Source organism: Gouania willdenowi, chromosome 10 (genome assembly GCF_900634775.1).
Source record: "Gouania willdenowi chromosome 10, fGouWil2.1, whole genome shotgun sequence".
Lineage (NCBI taxonomy): Eukaryota > Metazoa > Chordata > Actinopteri > Blenniiformes > Gobiesocidae > Gouania > Gouania willdenowi.
In genome coordinates this window covers 26,818,119-26,832,529 of record NC_041053.1, presented here as the reverse complement: position 1 = coordinate 26,832,529, position 14,411 = coordinate 26,818,119, and the positions used below count along the sequence as shown (strand labels likewise).

The window sequence follows — 14,411 nt, the reverse complement described above, 5'->3', positions numbered from 1 at the left end:
AGATTTACACTGAGTGGAAGAGGAGATGAGGCCTTGTGTGAAACTCATCAGCTCAGGGCAAACATATACCCTTTAGATCACCTCCACTCCTCTGTGTGGGCTCGGAATGTTCCAAGTAAATTAATCGCTGAATGGACGTGTAAAACTTGTTGGTCTTGTTGTGAGAGAGAGAGAGAGAGAGAGAAAGAAAGAGAGTTGTTGCACTGGCATCCAGTACATAACAAGGTGTTATTACCAGAGCTACCTTCGGTCTACCTTCGCCCAATGTCTTTAACAATGAGCCGCCAACAATTTGTATACTGAACAAGCCCCCAGTTACGGCCCCCTCTTTTATCAAAAGGCTTAAAGGCCACAACATAAATGACGCCAAGAGAATGCAGACCCTGGTCAAATTGCACAAACTGGTCCAACCCTATACAGGTCCGTCACATCCACCCTCTAAAACTACAAAAATGTAAAAAAACACTAATTCTGTACTAAGTAACACAAAAACAGGACTACTAGTTATCTCCAGCCCAAACTAAAATAACAAAACCCAGCAATCTTCACATGCCAGGGAGAGGAGAAAAAAATAAGAGAAATCAACTCGAGATACATCAAATGTGCTTTTACCCAGGAAGATTAGCTTATGTCACCCACCCCGTACAAGGTATAATGGCAGGTGTTGTGCCTTGTGTAAACAGCTGACAAGCTTAGAGATGCCATCAAAAATGAAGAAAGTAAGAAGTAAAAAAGAAACCGGAAAATACAAATAACTAATATTTCAGAGTGTCAGCACTGGTGTTATAGGCCCAGGAAAAAGAAAAAGACCTGGTTTGTCAATGCATATCCATCATTAAAATTCTTTAAAATATATATAACAAAGTAAGTTAGAAGGGTTTTTTCTTCTCCTTATATTTAAAATGTGTTATTGTGCATTGGAAAAACATTTAACCGACTGAAATGTTTTATCTTATCTTAGTAAGGCTGCTCTTGACCAAACGTAGAATTTTATCTAACCTAAGAGAATTCATAAAAATTAATAGGTACGAGCAAAATGACAGATATTAACAACGTTCCTCTTGTTCTTGTTCTTCTGCTTCTTGCATGAGGTCCGTCCACCTGAATTAACTCAAAGCTATGGTGTCTTTATAGGGATTTTTACCAAATAATGCAGTGTATTTCATACAGTAGTTACCTGTCAGTCATTTCCTGCCCATTCCAGCAGAGGGAGTAGTTCCCAGGAGCAGGTTCTCTACTGCACAATGCCTCCCCAAGACTGCTGTAGAAGGAGCTAAAGCTTCTGAGGTGCTTTATGAAGTCCCTGAAATCAAAACATGAAGGCATGGAGAAAGATATTACACAAAGTTCATCTTTGATAGGATTATTTCCCAAAATACACGGAGAAAGAATCACAAGATTTCAGCTTGAAAGAAAGTCAACGTAATCTCCCTTGAGGTGGACAAAGTAAAAGAGGCTGGGATAAGCAGCGTCGCTCTTTTTAATTGACATTAATCGGACCATTGTGCTGTTATACCCAACAGCCATGCCATGGGCTCTATTACACTGTTCATTTAGGCCTATTACTGCATGAGAGGAGTTAAAAACACTCCAGTGGATTAGAACTGGGTGTTGCAGGAAAACAGGGACCTGTCTACAGTGTCAGGCCAGTATCGTTGGTCTATCAGGCATGTTTTTAGGTAATATGGAAGCAAGCAAACACAATCGGATATGTTCTTCACCTGCGGAGGCCTGCCAGGGTCTCATCAGGGTCCATAGACGACAACTGAGAGCTTTGGGAGGAAGCAGCAGCAGCCGAGGCAGGCAGTGCCAGAGTGGAAACCAGTGAGCGAGAGGCCCGCTTAGGAGTGTTTCCACACATTCCACTAATCTGCAAAACAGACAAAGAAAAGCAACAAACATGAGTAAGGAAACTGAAATCTAGGGCTGTGTTCGAAATTGCATACTAACGTACTATACATTACACACTCAATGTGTAAACACTGTCTACTATATACTATTAGTATGGTTAGGATGATTAGGATGATGATTGTTCCCACTGAAGTATACTTCAAAGTTTCCCATGATGCATTTCAAGCCTAAAATGACAAAAACCTGAAGCAAATATCTCTGTTGATTTGCCACTTTTGATCCATAAAACTTGTGGAAAACACATTTAATACCAACATTTCTGCCATTGTGCTACTGACAATACTTCCAGTTAACTTCAAAACAAGAGCCCCATTTACAAAAGCGTAAAAAATAAATGGAAGACATGAAGAGATGCTATTATTTTGAAAAGGGAATGTTTAACTTTTAGCTTGAAGCCGGTCATTTTACATTCCGCTCACAATGTGTCATGGGGATGTTGAGTATGACTAGTGCCCACCGTGCATAAAAATGTCCTGATATGGTATACATCCGGGTATTTCTGGCATACTCAATCTTTCCATACTATCTAATGTGAACGCACTCTATACTAATTTTGACATCAGACTTAGTATGAGTTGTACGTTAGTATGCAATTTCAAATGCAGCCTTAGGGTGCTTTCACACATATAGTGCGGTGGACTCAGTGGGGTTAATCTGCAACGTTGTTGCATTTCAATTTGGTCCGGTCTGTTTTCACACATTCTATTTGCCAAGCGCACCAACCATTCTGAACAACGTCACGCAGGCAATACGGTCGGTCGCCTATTGAACAGACTCCATAGATTTCTGTCAGAAAAATGCATTTTGCAAAATAAATCCTCAACAGTTTGTGTGACTGCTTTGTGCCGCTGCCCTGTCACTGACAGTTGCACCTATATTTTTTCCCTCTTCAATATTTCCCAAAGGAAATCCTAAAACAAACCCCGCAGAAACGTCATTAATAATAATACAAAATGACCCATAATCAGACGATTCCACAACCTGTGCTAATGCGCTACATGATCACAGATGATACCACTCCGTCGCCCACCTGTCAGCACTCAGAGGCGTCATGACACCGGTAACTTACTGGTAACGATGTATCATGTGTGAAGATGTGAATGTATGAGCAGGTGAAAAATAGAGTAGTCAGGTGTGCAGCCATCGCTGACTATGTGAACAGTATGAGAAAGAGAGAGAAGTAAAATGCATGAATGATGTGGGAGTAATACATAAGGGGGTGTAGAAGTGTTTGTGTGCTGACAAAGCAGGTCTGAAAATGGATAGATAGATAGATAGATAGATGGATAGATGGATGGATAATTGTGTGTGTGCTGCCTGCTGGTGCTGCTGGGTTGTGAGTGTGTCCGTGTGCCTGTTGCAGTGACGATTGCCAATGTAAAGTCTTATATTTGGTCCGTTTGCTTTCTCATACACAATCTAAAGCAGCACCATGCTCTGCTTGAGGCGAACCGAGAACCCCTAGAGTTTGCTTGTTTGCTCTGCACCAGAGTTCGGGTGACTTTTCACATATCGCAAAAAAAACGGACTATTCAAGGAAACGAAGCATGGTGCGGAGCAAAGAGGTACTGTATATGTGAAAGCACCCTTTAGTCTCCTAATGTCACAGGAAATGACCTCACACTCATCCATAGCCAAACAGACGCCTTACTCAGCTCAATCCTTCTACATATTGTTGTCCGCTTGGCTTTGTTTATTTTGGGAGGATGATAAAGGCTGAAGGGTTTTGCATAACAAACAAGTAATTGTTTCCTCTGCCAGCCTTTGTTCGATTTTGTAATCATAACACTCCAAAAATGGGAGTGCAAACACGCAGCGTCTCATTCCCTTCGTTCTTCTCATAAATGCAATTGTGTTTCTACATTGGACGACATACCAATAATAAATAAGAAGTCCCTCTCTGTCTCCCTGAGATAATGGGCCTAGCACATTCCTTTCAGGTGCAATAAAAATGCAAATAGCTGTTAATGTTTAGCTTGCGGTTTAATGATTTGTCTGTGGTTTAATTTCCCTGGAGGACGCTGGCCGAGGCTCAATTCTGCCAAGTAATGTTAACAGCTAATTGTACCTGACACGCCTTTAAGTGAATAGGCTGGCACCGCTGCCTGAGAATACTGATGGGACCCTGATAGAACAGCAGCGGACATCTCTAAGGGCAAACACACACACCCACACGCACACACACACACTATTACTGCAAACTACAGAAATGACGGTAGAATGTTTAAGCTTCTTCTGCTTCTTCTTTAGGGAAACTCATACTTTCCATGTGTGAACAATCACCAAATGATGTTGCACAAAGGTTCATTTCCAGGCCAGATTGTCTCAGCAGCAAAAACAGGCCGACAGTCCTCAAGGTGGCGCTACAGCAAGCCTTTAAAGTTCCAATTTTTGAAAATTCACAACAAATCAATCATGTGCAATAGATTTGAAACTTTTAGAAAAGTGTAGCCCCATTACAGAAAATAATTTCAAACCTATTGAAAATTATTGTTGTAAGTCCATCACTCTGTTTATTTCCATCTATCCATTTTCTGGCCCGCTTGTTCCTTTTTTCAGAGTCGCAGGGGTCAGCTGGTGCTTATCTCCAGCTCTCATTGGGTGTTAGGTACACCCTGGACAAGGCTCCAATCCGTGTAATTATTCCAGCAAGTTCATTTTGTCTCCTTTTTTGAAATATATGTTAACTTTTGTTTAATACAGAAAAACCATGTCTGAATAAACAAAACCTTAACATATAAGGCGCCAGTCCATCACTGGGCTACTGGGCCCCTAAAGGGACACGGATATATTTTTTTTATTGCGCGCTCATGTAAAGATTCCACGCATTCACTAATATGTGAGTGCGTAAAAGTTTTAAGGGAGCACGTAAAATGTTTTACGTGCACGCTTATAAACGTCAGTCTTCAGGCTGCATGCTCTGCTCGTAAGGAGTTAATCGTGTTATAGGATCTAGTAAAGCTTTATGTCAGCCTTAGGGTTAACAATTACCTTTATGTGCTCGCTTACGCAATACTAGTATGACATGCTGGCGTGTAACTTTTACGTGAGCATGGAATAAAAAAAGAAAAAAAACAATATGTGTCCCTTTAGGGCAGGGGTCCCCAATCCTGGTCCTCAAGAGCCGCTATTCAACATGTTTTAGACGTTTCCTTCTTCCAACACACCTGATTGAAATGACCAGCATCGTTATCAGGCTTCTGCAGAGCTTGATGAGGAGTTCATCATTTGAATCAGGTGTGTTGGAAGAAGGAAACATCTTGAGGACCCCCGCTTTAGGGGCTCCGTTGAATTTATTTCAAAAACTGTAAAACTTATTAAACCTTTCCCCTCCAATCATTATTGCTGAATTCACACCAAACTTGCTACAGCCCATCATCAGACTGTCCTTTACAAACAATTCAGTCAGATTATTGATTTATCAAAAATTGAGTCTGCAAGTGCATCAAAACAACAGCAATGTAAGTGTATACCAGAAAATGATCGCTTAATACATTTTCAATGTTTAATTTAAAATGACAAAATTTTGGAGTAGATGATGTTTGAAAGTGATCAGAATTTTCTCTGAAAAATGTAATTGTTTTACAGCATTTTCAATTTCACAATTGGAGTCAACGAAAGATTTTTCACTTATGGAGCCAATAAATCATTGTTAAAAACAAATTTCCAACATCTCCATGCTGTCTAGGTGCAATTTGCTTTTTTTTTTTTACGTTTTGTTTAAATAAAAAAAATTTTTTTTAATAAAAGCTTAATTGCTAACAGCTGATGTCTTGCACACAGGTGACTGGCTTTACTCAATTAGTGAAACTGTAGGTGACATTTCCATGTGCTCAGTGACATAGAAGATGTTCTATCATGAAAAAGTTATTGATTTACTACATGTTTGACTTATTGATTTATTGACTAATCACTAATAGAAGTAGCTACCAAACCATTTGCTTGTGATGGTTTCTTAGGTGCCTGCAGTGAGAACCAGTGCTCCCACAATCCATTCTAAATGTGATTAGAGCTCTGTTTCCTCTTTTCTTTTAATCTTGGGGGATTCGTGGCACCAGGGAAAGACTTGATTGAGTACACAGGGACCCCCAACCACCCCCGCATCCTCCTACACAGGGACCCCCAACCACCCCCGCATCCTCCTGTTTCTGGATTTTAAGGAAGAGACACTCATTAGTGGAGAATGAATATTACTCAGAGCTGGAAGAACACAACCAACAGGAGAGAGTGTGAAGATAAAAGCCTCCTTCGTGGGAGAGGGCAGAAAACGATCTGTACACTTATCTGCACTGAGCAGACGACGTCATGGTGGGAGAGGACACACACACACACACCCACACACACACACACACACCTGAACACGAGTGTTTTGGTAATCAAAGAGGTTCAGAGTAGAGGTGATGCTATCAGTGTTTTACAGCAGCGTCCGCAGCACAAACTAAAGTTTAGGGTACTAAGGAGCAGCTGAGTCAGCACTCAGACTCTCCCTCCTCCTCCTCATCCTCATCCACTTTCTCCCTGGATTGCTGTCGCAGCCCTGTGACTTGAATCTTGAGGAGATGCTCACCAAGCATAAAGCAGGACATTCTATTTTAGTTGTAGCCTTAACCCCTCTTATTATCCTCAAATATATCTAATAGTTTTTAACCTTGGGGTCAATCTGATCTGATCTGTGTCAGGCACTTTGTTTACTTGTTGAATACATAAATAACCCCTTGATAATGAAACCGTGACCTGTTCTCTAGTGCCAGCATCAGGCCAAACCTTTTCATTAGAATTAATTTGTCTTGAATAGTTTTTCATTCAAATCTTCTCTAATTTACTGACAACATTAATGACCACAAGGGTATGAACCCTATTGGTTGTGGTGATGAAATGACCTTTCCTGCAGAACCTAACAGGTCAAACTTTCAGTTTCAGATTGAGTGTATCTAAATATTTCATTCAAATCTTTTCTAATTTGGGGTGCACATTCATGACTCTCATAGAATGAACCATATTGTTTGATGCTGAAAACCCCCCTCTCCTCTCAAAAACATAATTATTTACTTATTTTTATCTCTTTTTTGCAACATTATTGGGGTTGTTCACTATACAGTAGTCTGTCTCACACACATCCTCCTCTGTGTGACTTTCACTGTGAAAGAGCTGTTCCAAAATGAGGATATTGTCTCCTGCACCCCCCTCCATATCATGTATTAACTCAAAGGTATGTGTGGGGGTGTAAGGTCACACATGGGTCACATACAGATGGACTAGTTTTAAACAGCTAAAACAGCTTGGGGTTAAATTGATCCCAAAGGAACACCAATGCGAGCAATATGCGTTCAGCACATTGAAAAAATATTATCAGGAGGATTTTATGCTTAATCAATTGTACCCATAAAAGTAGGAAACATCATGAAATATGAAGCCAAAAAAAAGTTTTAATTTAATTTAATGGGGTCAAATTGACCCAATGGATAATATGAGGGTTAAAATAAAGTGACAATGAAATAAATAAAGGCTATAGAATTAATATACTGTATCTGTATAATATATTGTACTAGCAACTGTGGAGAGAAAATTATATGTCAATGTTGCAAGTTGTATGTGAAAATAAATAGAAAAGCTGATTACTTTTTTAAATGTAGTATTAATAGAAAAACTTGTAACGCCCCCGTAGAGGGTAATTGTGTTATTGGAGATGAAACTCCAACAGCATCCACCAAGAAAAATGCAATTATCTTTCCATGCAGCAGGAGGATGAGTAAACATCACGTTTACAAACAGTTTGTACCGTGTGATCTCTCCAAGTAAACACGAGAAAAAATTCATTCCAATTGACCTTCGATTCTCTTGTAATCTGGAGAATGATTTTCAATGAGGCCTGTGGAAAGTTGTGACTTACATTTGCAGGAATAAACACCCACACTGCAGCTTTACGTTTGAAACGACTTCAGAGAGTGAAGCACACACTGATCGCACTTGGTGGAAAATCCATTGCTTCGCCTAAAATTTGAATCTTGGGAAGTAAAAACAGAAAACAGCAGGTGTGCAAGAGTCTCTTTTTGTTTTCCCATTTGCAACACATTAGTCAGATGCGAAGCTTTACTCCTGCAAACCCCTCCAACACGTGTTGATGCATTAATGGATCTCAGCTCGGTTCTGATTCTCATTCATGGGAAATCAACGGCTCTAATAACCTTGATGGTGCTGCTGATCCTCAAAAACTGTGTGTCAGCTGCAGCTTTTATCCTCGGTGCCAAAAATCCATTAACCATGATGTGTTGTTGTGAGTTTGATGTTTTAGTCATTTTTCTGCTAATGTTGTGGTCTGAATGAGGATTACCAGGCTGTTAGCTGCTGTTTTTCCTCTGTCACACAAATAGACCAGAGCTGACAGAAGTCGGTCAAACATAAACCCTCATTTTTAAAGGTTTCCATAAAGCTGATTGTAACCAAAATGTCTCACTGCATTGTGCCTTTTTATTTAAAAATACACGACCAGAGCATCTCCATAATTAGAGCCAGTGGCATCTTCAGAAGTACCCCATGGGGTTCACATACCCTCCGGGTTGAATTCTCCCAGCTAGAGGTAAAATACGAGTCAAACTATGATGTGAGGACTAAAGGGAAGATTCAGTGACTAATTTAAAACATGCGAGGGGAAAAAAATGCTTTCAGATCTTCTACTGAAACATTGATGAAAAAAAATGTTAAACATATGTAGGATCCTTAAATCATATAATCAAATAGATCATGGATAATTTATCAGTTGCAATAAAAGAATAGTACAGGCGGTGAAAAACCTGCCAACTGTTCTGTAAATGAATGAAGCAAATTTTTGGTATCATAATCATGCATCAGTAATCAAATAACATGAACATTTCTGTTTGATAATGGTATTAAATGAGTTTTTATTATTGGTAATCAATGAAATTTTCTTTTTAATGTTTGGTTTCCCTGTGATCTGTCAATCATCTGCATCTGGTCTCCAACACTTTATGACTGAAGCCCTAAAAAGTCCAAATATTTCATCTTATTCTAAATGAGAAACTCCTTTAAACTGAGACAGGGGTTCCTCTAGAGTCTAGACAGATTGTTAGTTTACCTATAGCAAAAACGCAGCAACAATCTACAACTTAGAACATACACACACACATAATTTAAGAAACCTCCACAAGCGTCACATCTTCACCATATAATAACTCCATGATTTAACGTGTGATTTTCAACATGTCTGACAGCTTTTTATCTTTCTACACCAGAGATGGGCAACTGTTATCACAGTGAGGGGCAGCTGAAAGTGTGATAGTCTGATCCGAGGGCCACATTATTAATATTCATGTCAGCATTTAGAATATTGACTAATCTGAGCAAAAACATAGGAAAGACCAAAGGCTTTTGTGTGGTTTTGTTGTCTTTTTGTGTATTTCTGTTGTCATTTTTGCATTTATGTAGTTATTTTGAGTGTTTTTTTTGGAGTTTTGTGTGTTATTGGAGTCACGTTTTGTGTCTTTGTTGACAATTTGTGTTTAGTGTTTGTCTTTTTGTGTGTTTTGGAGTCATTTTGTGTTTTATCTCTCTGTTTCTTTTGTGTGGTTTCGTTGCCACATTGTGTGAGTCATTTTGTGCATTTTCATTGTTTTTTTTCTTTTTTGGAGTCATTTTATCCATTTTGTGTATTTTTCTGTCATGTATTTTGTGCATTTACTTTGGGGGCTTCACAAAATTAGGTCGAGAGCCACATGTTGCCCCCGGGGTGCCTGTTCTACACCTTCAGATGTGAAACAACTTCCTGCTTCTGGAGTTGCAGATGTATTGAAATTATAATGAAGAAGTAAATGTGCAAAGGTGGATTAATTAGAGCAACAGTTGAGATACTTTTGTGCACAAATGGGAAGAAAAAGGATAATGAAGGCTGTGTTAGTTTGAGGTGTCTGATACTATATATATATATATATATATATATATATATATATATATATAAACAACAACACACACATCTTGTGTTCTCTGCCAGAGATTTCCTCTCATCTTTGTCAGGTCCATCACATTTCTGTCTCAACCTATATCCTATCTTTGTTTGCTGCTAAAGGGTCGTTGGGTGATGGATGTTCCCTCCACACTCTCTTGTCCTCCTTCCCCTTGGGCTTCCTCTTCACGTTCCTCCCCCCCGCGTCTCTCCTTTTCTCTCCTCTTTCCTTCTGCTCGGTAACCAGTAAAAATAGAGCTTCATAAATCATGCATCTTCTCTACGAACGAGAGGAGAAAAAGAAATAAATGAAGCGGGATGTTAAGGGTGAGATGTAGAAATGGAGGCGGATGACATCAAACTTCAGGAGAGGTGTAGGATGTTGACAAGGGAATATATTGGAGCTGCAAGGCTCTTGGCTGCCCTCGCCGTCTGATTCACGCTGGAGCACCAAATGGATGATCTCAATGTTAACACGCCTGCTTGGTGGGCTGGCAGCGTAATGAGTGGTCATCTATCCGGCATACTAACATGTTTCTAGGCTGAAGAGCCGAGGTTGCATTTTAATTTCACACGTCGAAAAGACTGCTTTCCTCAGACAGAGCCGATCCATCCTTCACCCTCTCAACAGGGTCTGTAGCCCCACTCAAGTCACTACACTTAGAATAATACATGGTAAGCAGCAAAACACCCAAGGGTCATTCCATGTCATTTCATAAATGGCCCACGCACTTTGGTCTCAAAAAATAAAGAAATCGCATAAAGAAAAAATGTTTTATATCCCAAGAACGAGTAATCTTTATACTATAAATTAAAACAGAGATCAGATTTTTTTATTACATTCCCTCATGCAGTTATAGGCCAATGAAAATTGTTGAAAAAAGTATTTTTCTGGATTTCAAGAGACTGTCACTCAAGAACCAATGCATTACTCTGACTAATCATTAGTGATTTGAACAGTCCATGTGGTGTAATTACTGAGATATAGGAAAAAAACACCAACAAATAAAGAGATAAAGTTTAGTATTTCATACTAATAAAAAAATTTTTGTTTTAGCTGGGAAACAACAGTGAAAACCAGTGCAAACCACACTATTACATGACACAAATTATCCCAGTTCAGTTGGCCTCTGTTTTTTAAGTCAGTCTGTGTCTGTCATACTAATTTCACACTTTGTTAGTTTTGCTTCCTATAAATAAACATTGCCTTGATAATTTAGTCATGACTGACTTCAGAAATCATCACTGGTTACTATTAGTGAAAGATAGAAACCAGAAAAAGTGGTCGCTGAAAATAAAGATACAATTCTAATATTTTATCACCAAAATAGTGTTTTGTTAAAAAAAAAAAAAAAAGAAAAGAAAAAAAGAAAGAATTATGCTCATATGCATCATACTATAGATTTTTGCCCTAATGACATCACAGAAATGAGCATGTCTGTAATAATCCATTCAGACCTCACATCATGTTTAAAATTATATAGGCTACTCCTTATCTTGTGTGTCTCAGGCTGTGCTGTGGCTGTAACTTTTAGTGGGCAGTGGTGGTGTAACGGTTAAGGCTTGTAATCGGAGGGTCAACGGTTCAAAATCCAATGTGGGATGTTCTGATAGCGCTTTAGGATGACTTTGTTGTAATTTGCGCTACATAAATGAAGTTGAATTGAAACGGAAAAGAGAGCGTCTCCAGTTTCTCTTGAGTCAGCACTTCATGGCTCGCCCTCACAAGTGAGGTCAACCTGTGTGTTAATAAATGATGCGCTCTGAGTGAAAACCTGGTCACCGCGGTGAGAGTGAAAAAGTTCAGTGGATACGCATTCGTTCAGCTCTTCATATTTCATGAGCAATTCTCCTCAGCTTATCATGTGGTTTCTGAACAAAGCGGACGGTTTGATTGCAGCTGAAACAACACACAGGGGTCAGTGTAGCAGGGTGAGGGAGAAACACGTTTCATCTGTCTGACCTACAATCAGAAAACATGTTGGCGCTTCCTCCCTCGCCTGTCTGCTGGTTGCTTCAGTTACCAGCGCTTCCTCCTAACTGGGAAATTACACAGTGGTATAGTGGTATACTGCATAGTGGTATACTGGCTGACATGAACACTGGCATGAAGGGATGTAACGCACACATACTCAACAAAAACCTTTTTTGTCAGGAAGTTAAAGAGGTGTGTAAGATCAATGCCCTGGAGGCAATTTAACACATTTACTGTATAAAGTTTACTGTTAACAGTATAATATACACATATATATTATAGGTACAATGTGCTAAGCTCATGTCCTTAAACTAGCACACGCACCTGAACTTCTTTTTCTTTTCTTTTTTACAACAGCAATGCACGTTTTATTATTGCAATGAAATAAATACTTTTGTTCATTTTATTTGTTTTGTTATTTCAAAAATCTTTTGCACTATTTTTTCTACACTGTCTTGTGTCTTGCACTGTTTATGAGAGATTCCGATTCTGATTCTTTATTGCATATTGCACTTTGTCCTTTTCAACCAAAAAATAGTTTGCCGTTCTGCTGCAAAAAACACAGGGTAATGTAAATTTCACAATTTTCCTATAAAAACTTGTTTTTGGAAAGCATTAAAATGGGATTTTAGAACAACCCTGAGGAAGAACCTCTTCCTAGGCCTGATGACTGACCATTGATATTTAGGCAGCATGTTTGTGTAAAGGTTTATTATTTCTGCCTGACAGCAAAAAGGCCTGGTTTGAATCCTACCCTGTGCTGTAACATGTATGATAGGCTATTTAAAGTCTCTATATTGCATTAAGAGTGTGAGACTGGTTGTTTTTTACTCTAAGGCAGCTTTACAATGGAAAAGTGACAGAGAAAACCCTGTCAGTTACAGAGCTGCTTGTTTTTGATGCTCTATAACTAAGTTATCGTTTCAACAGCAAAAACGCAGAAAGAAGAACAACAGGGTGAAGGTAAAACACGTCAGTGACTCATTCACTTGCTTCTCCTAATGCTCATTCATTGTGCCTGCAGGCAGTGCTCAGGGATAAGCAATCTGCATTGTTGCCCTAAACATGTTAAAACCTGGTAATTCCACTGAGTTTCTCCGCACACACACCTGCCCCTATTTTACTGCTTTCCATCTTATGGTTCAGGTTTTTTTTTTTTTTCTTTTTTGTATTTTTGACTTTATTAGCCTGTCAGTCAGCTCTGTCAGAGGCGTGAATTAGAAGTTTAATTTTCTTGCCTGATCCTGTCTAGACTTTGTTTGCGTGTTTACACTGGCCCACCGAAGTGGACCTTTGGGGAAAACAAATCATAGTGTGGTTAAAATGCTCCAGGATTTCCCAGTGTTGTCTTCTGAAGGATGTTCCTCTACCTTGACGTTTCTCTGAGAGTGCAAACACTTGTTTTAAAGATCATGCTTAAAAAAACCTTAAGGTGATAATCAGTTGTGAGAGGATTCTAAAAACCTGCTGCCTTTGGCTTCTGTCTAGTGTGAGACATTTTGATTAAACACTGTTTCTTTAACAGTCTGACACCCTATGTGTTTGCAAGCATTAGTGTGTGTTTGTGTGTGTGTGTGTGTGTGTGTGTGTGTGTGTGTGTGTGTATACCTGGGTACTGAGGCGGCTGCGGGCGTTCACAGTGTGCTTGAGGGCCATTCTGACCACCGAAGGCAGCCTGAGAACAACAGACTCCATGTCCTGCTCTCCTGTCATGGCCCCTGCCAGCTTCCCCAGTCCATCGATGAAACTCCTCCAGTGGGGCTGCACCTTGGCCGCCCCCCCCAGGCAGGTCTGCATCACTGACTGGCAAAGACCTTTGCAGGCCGGCGGCCCCAGCATGCCCTGACACTGTGGGCAGTACCACAGCCTCACCAGGGCTCGGCTGCAGTCTCGACTGGGCCTCATATGGTCAGTAGTGTTGACCACCTCAATGCCAAGGTTCAGCGCCTGCAGGAAGACTCGTGTGGCCAGCAGGGAGCGCGACAGACGAGTCATCATCAGTTTAGGATAAGAGCCAAAGGCTCCAGAGTCCTTCCAGGCTCCTCTGACACACTCCTCAGACACAGAAGACGTGCTGCTGCTCAGCAGGCGTCGGTACACGAGGGGAAAGAGGCGGTCGAACAGCGCCGACACCATGTTGTCCACCGAGGAGTCAGAGCCGAGAATGTAGAGCGACATGTCTAAGAATAGCTGCCCCACAGAGCTCTGGGCCGTTCTTCCCAGGCTTGGGAACTCTGATTTCAGCATTAACAGAGTGGAGTTACGGCCATGACGCAGAACCAGATCGAAAGCCTCTGCAAGAAAGAAACACAGTCAGAGAGTCAGAGAAGAAACGACGCTCTATAAAATGTGTCAAAGTCAAGACCAGGGGCAAAATCTGGCCCTTTAGAGCATCCAATTCAGCCTGCAGGAGAAAGTAAAAATGACAGAGAAAATATGAATTGTTGTGTAAATAATGCAGTTGTAGTTATGTTTAATTCACCAATTTAATAAAACTCGACAATATTTTTAGGGGCTTGCCTTTTTCCTTTGTTTATATCTCATGAATGGAGTCATTCTAATTGCACA

At 40.1% G+C, this 14,411-nt stretch overlaps 1 protein-coding gene across 2 annotated transcripts in view; it reads right to left on the bottom strand.

Moving 5' to 3' along the window:
- Positions 1 to 14,411, bottom strand: part of gpc3 (glypican 3) — a 142,487-nt gene that overhangs the window by 54,483 nt on the left and 73,593 nt on the right. For both annotated transcript variants that reach the window (XM_028460013.1, XM_028460012.1), the window contains 3 exons: positions 13,452 to 14,137; positions 1,722 to 1,870; positions 1,178 to 1,303 (listed from right to left, as the gene is read on the bottom strand). In XM_028460013.1, the coding sequence (XP_028315814.1) occupies positions 1,178 to 1,303; positions 1,722 to 1,870; positions 13,452 to 14,137 (961 nt within the window). The remainder of the gene's footprint in view (positions 1 to 1,177; positions 1,304 to 1,721; positions 1,871 to 13,451; positions 14,138 to 14,411) is intronic.